Genomic DNA, 6,370 nt, shown 5'->3' on the forward strand with positions numbered 1-6,370 from the left:
GTGGCGTCCGGGGCTGGCGGTCGCCGTGGTAATCCGGCGGGGCCCTTGCCTCAGGCCTGGGGGCGCTCACCATGACCTGGGGACCCTGCCGTCGTCTGGAGACCCTGCCATCGTCTAGGGACGCCGACATGGCCTGGGAACCCTGCTGTGGCCTGGGGAGCCCGCCATGGCCTGGGGACCCCACCATGGCCTAGGGACCCTGCCATTGTCTGGGGAACACACCGTGGCCTGGGGTCCCTCACCATGGGCTGGGGACCCTGACATCGTCTGGAGAACCTGGCATGGCCTGGGGACCCTATCGTGGCCTGGGGACCATCACTATGGGCTGGGGACCCTACTATGGCCTGGGGATGCTACGATGGCCTGGGGACTCTGCAGTCATCTGGGGACCCTACCATGGCCTGGGGACCCTCACCATGGCCTGGAGACCCTGCCATTGTCTGGGGAACCCACCATGGCCTGCGGATCCTACCATGGCCTGGGGACCCTGCCATTGTCTGGGGACCCTCACCATGACACGGGGACCCTGCCATCGCCTGGAGACCCCACCATGGCCTGGGGACCCCACCATGGGCTCGGGACCCTCACTATGGCCTGGGGATCCTGCCATCGTCTGGGGACCTACTATGGCCTGGGGACTGTGCTGTGGGCTGGGGGCCCTCACCATGGCCTGGGGACCCTGCCATTGTCTGGGGACCCTCACCATGACACGGGGACCCTGCCATCGCCTGGAGACCCCACCATGGCCTGGGGACCCCACCATGGGCTCGGGACCCTCACTATGGCCTGGGGATCCTGCCATCGTCTGGGGACCTACTATGGCCTGGGGACTGTGCTGTGGGCTGGGGGCCCTCACCATGGCCTGGGGACCCTGCCATTGTCTGGGGACCCTCACCATGACACGGGGACCCTGCCATCGCCTGGAGACCCCACCATGGCCTGGGGACCCCACCATGGGCTCGGGACCCTCACTATGGCCTGGGGATCCTGCCATCGTCTGGGGACCTACTATGGCCTGGGGACTGTGCTGTGGGCTGGGGGCCCTCACCATGGCCTGGGGACCCTGCCATTGTCTGGGGACCCTCACCATGACACGGGGACCCTGCCATCGCCTGGAGACCCCACCATGGCCTGGGGACCCCACCATGGGCTCGGGACCCTCACTATGGCCTGGGGATCCTGCCATCGTCTGGGGACCTACTATGGCCTGGGGACTGTGCTGTGGGCTGGGGGCCCTCACCATGGCCTGGGGACCCTGCCATTGTCTGGGGACCCTCACCATGACACGGGGACCCTGCCATCGCCTGGAGACCCCACCATGGCCTGGGGACCCCACCATGGGCTCGGGACCCTCACTATGGCCTGGGGATCCTGCCATCGTCTGGGGACCTACTATGGCCTGGGGACTGTGCTGTGGGCTGGGGGCCCTCACCATGGCCTGGGGACCCTGCCATTGTCTGGGGACCCTCACCATGACACGGGGACCCTGCCATCGCCTGGAGACCCCACCATGGCCTGGGGACCCCACCATGGGCTCGGGACCCTCACTATGGCCTGGGGATCCTGCCATCGTCTGGGGACCTACTATGGCCTGGGGACTGTGCTGTGGGCTGGGGGCCCTCACCATGGCCTGGGGACCCTGCCATTGTCTGGGGACCCTCACCATGACACGGGGACCCTGCCATCGCCTGGAGACCCCACCATGGCCTGGGGACCCCACCATGGGCTCGGGACCCTCACTATGGCCTGGGGATCCTGCCATCGTCTGGGGACCTACTATGGCCTGGGGACTGTGCTGTGGGCTGGGGGCCCTCACCATGGCCTGGGGACCCTGCCATTGTCTGGGGACCCTCACCATGACACGGGGACCCTGCCATCGCCTGGAGACCCCACCATGGCCTGGGGACCCCACCATGGGCTCGGGACCCTCACTATGGCCTGGGGATCCTGCCATCGTCTGGGGACCTACTATGGCCTGGGGACTGTGCTGTGGGCTGGGGGCCCTCACCATGGCCTGGGGACCCTGCCATTGTCTGGGGACCCCACCATGGCCTGCAGATCCTACCATGGCCTGGGGCCCCTGCCATTGTCTGGGGATCCCACCATGGCCTGTGGATCCTACCATGGCCTGGGTACCCTGCCATTGTCTGGGGACCCTCACCATGACACGGGGACCCTGCCATCGCCTGGAGACCCCACCATGGCCTGGGGACCCCACCATGGGCTCGGGACCCTCACTATGGCCTGGGGATCCTGCCATCGTCTGGGGACCTACTATGGCCTGGGGACTGTGCTGTGGGCTGGGGGCCCTCACCATGGCCTGGGGACCCTGCCATCGCCTGGGGACTCTGCCGTGGCCTGGGGACCCACACCACAGCCTGGGGACCCCTGATGGCCTGGGGACCCGCACCATGGCCTGGGGATGCCTGTTGTGCCCTAGGGACCTTTGCCACATTGTGGGGACCTGCCCCATGACCTGGGACCCCTCATCGTGGCCTGGGGACCATCACTGTGGCCTGGGAACCTCTGCCATTGCCTGGAACCCCCCACACACACACCCTGGGGACCCCACCATTGCATGGGGATGCCTGCTGTGCCTTGGGGACCCCTGCCACAGCCTAGGGACACTCACTGTGGCCTGGGGACCTCCACCACAGCCTGGGGACCACCGCTATGGCCTGGGGACATCTGCCATGGCTTGAGGACTTCTACTACGGCTTGGGGACCCCCACTGTGTGGACTTCTGCCCTGGCCCGGGGGCCCCACGGGAACACCCTCTGTGACCACACCATGGTGTGGAGGACCCCCTGGCATGGTGGACCTCATGGCCTGGGGGACCTCAGGTGTGGGTAACAGCCAGCAGGCCTCACCCCTGCATGGGGGACAGCACAGGAGCCCCCCAGGGAGTTTTGAGGGTGCTGGTGATTTCCTGCTGGCTGAGTCACAGCAGCAGCAGGCTTGAGCCGAGGAGCCGCCAGCACTTTCAGGAAGTGAAACAAGCGCCAGGAAAACACCACGACAGCTGGTGGCCACGCAAGCCTGGCCACGCACATCCCTGGCCCGGCCAGCATGGCGCAATCGCCGGCACCCTAGATAGACTCGGGGAATCCTGCCAGCTGCGGGGTGGTGACAAGGAGTGTCCCCAAAAGCTGTGTCCTCAGTGCGGCGCAGGTGGGCATGAGGGACCGAGGGAGTATTGGGGCGCTGGGGACAGGAGGGGTGACAGAGGAGGCCCTGCCTGCCAGCCACCGTGCCATGGACTTGGGCATTGCAGGAGGAAGTTGTGGGGAAATGGTGGAGCGGCAGCACTTGCGCCACCAGCACCTTCCGGGGCAGCTGTGGTGTCCGGCACTGACGAGAATGGGCGTCATTGCGGCCCGGGCAGGATGGGGATGGGGAATGGGATGGGGTTGAGGCAGTCTATGATGGGTCAGCCCAGCCACCAAGGGCCAGCATGTGAGCACCGACCACACACATTGATCCCAGGGCATCGCCTCTGCTCTGCCCCACACATTGACCCCAGAGCATCCCCCCTGCTCTGCCCCATGCACGGCCCCCTTGCTCAGCCCCACGGCACTGCTCAGGGGCAGCCAGCTCCCCAGACCTCCCAGTTTCGCCAGAGGAACTGGGCAAACCCAGGCATTGCGAAAGGTGGAAATCCCGCTCTGACGGCGCTTCCTTCCAGCAGCTCTTGAAAACCTGCCGCGCTGACGCTGGGCTTAGAGAGCACCCAAGTGACGCTGCCGGCAGGACAGGCAGGAGCAGGCAGCCAAGCGCGGCGGCACTCAACAGGTACCAGCAGGTCTCTGCCCAGGTTTTCACAGTCAGCAGCAGAGATGGCATTCGTCCCAGATTTGGACACACTGGAGACCAGCAGGTAAGCATGTCTGTGCCGGGTGGAGATACTGGGGACGCAATGCTGCCCTGGTGCCATGGTGTCCCTGGTTTCACCATCTCTCCTTTCCTTCCAGCCTGAACGAGGAGACATTTTATGGCCCCGACTGCCTCTGCCTGCAGAAGGTAATGCTGGGGTGGTGGGAACAGCCCTGGGACCACTGTGATGGGGAAGCCGGGCTCTCACCCCATGTCCCCTTCCCTCCCCAGAAACCCTGCCTGGACTTGGAGGTGACATCACCCGGGGTGGACATCCAGGTGACAGTGACCAAGGGACACCCTACCAGGACCTTTCGCCAGGCTGCTGTCCTCGTGGTGGCCGTGACCAAGCTCCTGAAGCAGCCGGCACACAAGGACTTTGCTGACAGTGACCTTGGGGGCTTCCTGGATGATATTTTCGGTATGGGGGCGTGGCGTCGGGGCTGTCACCCCAGCCAGGGGGTGCTTTTGGGGGATGCTCTTGGACCCAGGTGCATCAGCATCCTCCTGATCATCTCCCTCCCCGCAGAGCCCGTCTCCTTCCAGCAGATTGAGGGCAGCTACACCGGGGCGCCTGTCTACCGCTACACCCGCTCCCAGTCCTTTGACATCTTTGACATCGACCACAAGTGCTTTGTGCTGGAGTCGCCCACCCAGCTGGTGGCCCTGCACCTGCAGGGACCTTCTGCCGGGCGGAAAGGTGAGGTGACAACAGTTCCAACCCAATCTCCCTGTCCCCAGCCAGCTGGGAGCCACCCCACAGCCCCAGGGACCACCCGTTAACCTATTTCTTCTCTCTGCAGTGAAACTCAACATCGCTCTGTACCGTCCCCGGTCATCGAAGGGTGGCCTGGGCACTGGGCGGGTGCCGGTGGCATTGGGCATCAAGGGCTACCAACTCTACATGTCGTGTGTGATGAGCGGTGCTGAGCCTGTGTTGCAGCTGGAGGTGAGTTGGGGGTTGCACCGACTCCATCCCCCATGGGGCTTGGGGGCTCCAGCCCACCCTGAAGCCCATTTTACCCCCTTGGTTGTAGGAAGCTGATGTCAGGAGGGACATCGAGAGCTTGGAGCTGACCCGCTTCATCTTCTACCGCCTGGACAGCCCAGCCGAGGGGACCACCCGCTTTGAGTCGGCCGCCTTCCCCGGCTGGTTCATCTGCACCTCCCTGCAGCCCCGCCAGCCCGTCGGCATCACCAACCGGCCCGACCAGGTCCACATTGCCACCTACAAGCTGAGTGGGCGCTGAGGAGCCCCCACGCGCAACCCAACCCAACTGGCAGTTGCTGGTTTTCAGGCTGTATGTACCAAGTACAACCCCCCCAAGCTGAGACCCCTGTCCTCCCCATCTATTTCAGGTGAAATAGCAGCTCTGGGCCCCATGGGCCCGAGTCACCCCAATTTATACTTATTTATTGCGTCTGTCCACTGCTTTTGTACTTATTTATTGTGTCTACCCCTTGCTTTTAACTTATATACATTTTAATGGAAATATTGTGATTTTGTTATTGGGAATGGGGGTATTTGTTGGTGACGGAGGTGGAAATAAAAGGTTTCCCAGGATGGCATCGCTCAGCTCGTTTGTCTCACAGGGATAAATGATGCAGGGGTTTGTGGTTGGGAAAATCCCGCTGTTTCATCTACTTTCAGGGGCTCTCTAGGCCTGGGTGCGGTGCAGAGCCCCAGGGGGGAGGAGGTGACCCCACAGCCCTGGGACCACCCCAAACCCAAGGGACCACCCCAAACCTGCGGCCATCCCATGCCTGTGCCCACCCCACAGCTGGGGGGATGGCTGGAGTGGGCGTCCCATGGGTGGGGGTCACCCACAGCCACCTGGGGCTGCCACCTCTGCCCCAGCCACTGTCACCACCCACCGCTGAGGTGTGGTGTGGTGGGACATAGCACGGTGTGACACTGTGCAGTGTGGCATGGCATCACATGGCATGGCATGACATGGCGTGGCATGGCATGGTGTGGCATCGCATGGCATGTCGTGGTGTGGCAAGACATGGCCTGGCATGTCACAGAATCACAGAATCACAGAATTTTCAGAGTTGGAAGGGACTTCTAGAGATCATCTAGTCCAATTCCCCTGCTAAAGCAGGATTGCCTAGAGCACATTACTCAGGACTGCATCTGGGCGGGTTTTGAAAATCTCCAGAGAAGGAGACTCCACCCCCTCCCTGGGCAGCCTGTGCCAGTGCTCTGTCACCCCAACTGTAAAGAAGTTTTTCCGTGTGTTGGAACGGAACTTCCTATGTTCCAACTTGCATCCATTGCCCCTCGTCCTGTCACTGGGAACCACCGAGAAGAGTGTGGCTCCATCCTCCTTCAACCCGGATTGGGGCCTTGAGGGGACTAGAGTGTGAGGGGATCGGGGAGTGTGAGGGGATCAGGGCCTTGAGGGGATCAGAGAGTGTGAGGGGATGGGGATTGTGAGGAGATCAGAAGTGTAAGGGGATCAGGGCCTTGAGGGGATCGGGGAGTGTGAGGGGA

General features: G+C 63.3%; 1 protein-coding gene across 1 annotated transcript; it reads left to right on the forward strand.

The window, feature by feature from the left end:
- Positions 1-3,836: 3,836 nt before the first annotated feature.
- Positions 3,837-5,123, forward strand: LOC104282130 (interleukin-1 receptor antagonist protein-like). Its single transcript, XM_009880208.1, has 6 exons — positions 3,837-3,877; positions 3,972-4,020; positions 4,105-4,294; positions 4,403-4,573; positions 4,677-4,822; positions 4,911-5,123. The coding sequence occupies exons 1-6, from the start codon at positions 3,837-3,839 to the stop codon at positions 5,121-5,123; spliced, it is 810 nt and encodes a 269-aa protein (XP_009878510.1).
- The last annotated feature ends 1,247 nt before the right edge of the window (positions 5,124-6,370 follow it).

The sequence above is a fragment of the Charadrius vociferus genome, unplaced genomic scaffold (genome assembly GCF_000708025.1).
Source record: "Charadrius vociferus isolate BGI_N301 unplaced genomic scaffold, ASM70802v2 scaffold612, whole genome shotgun sequence".
Taxonomy (NCBI): Eukaryota; Metazoa; Chordata; class Aves; order Charadriiformes; family Charadriidae; genus Charadrius; species Charadrius vociferus.

Bases quoted from the DNA above. Each gene is read 5' to 3' on its own strand.
- LOC104282130 (XM_009880208.1), top strand. From the start codon at position 3,837: ATGGCATTCGTCCCAGATTTGGACACACTGGAGACCAGCAG. The intron at 3,878-3,971 runs GTAAGCATGTCT...CTTTCCTTCCAG, and splicing joins GACACACTGGAGACCAGCAG to CCTGAACGAGGAGACATTTT. The intron at 4,295-4,402 runs GTATGGGGGCGT...CCCTCCCCGCAG, and splicing joins CTTCCTGGATGATATTTTCG to AGCCCGTCTCCTTCCAGCAG.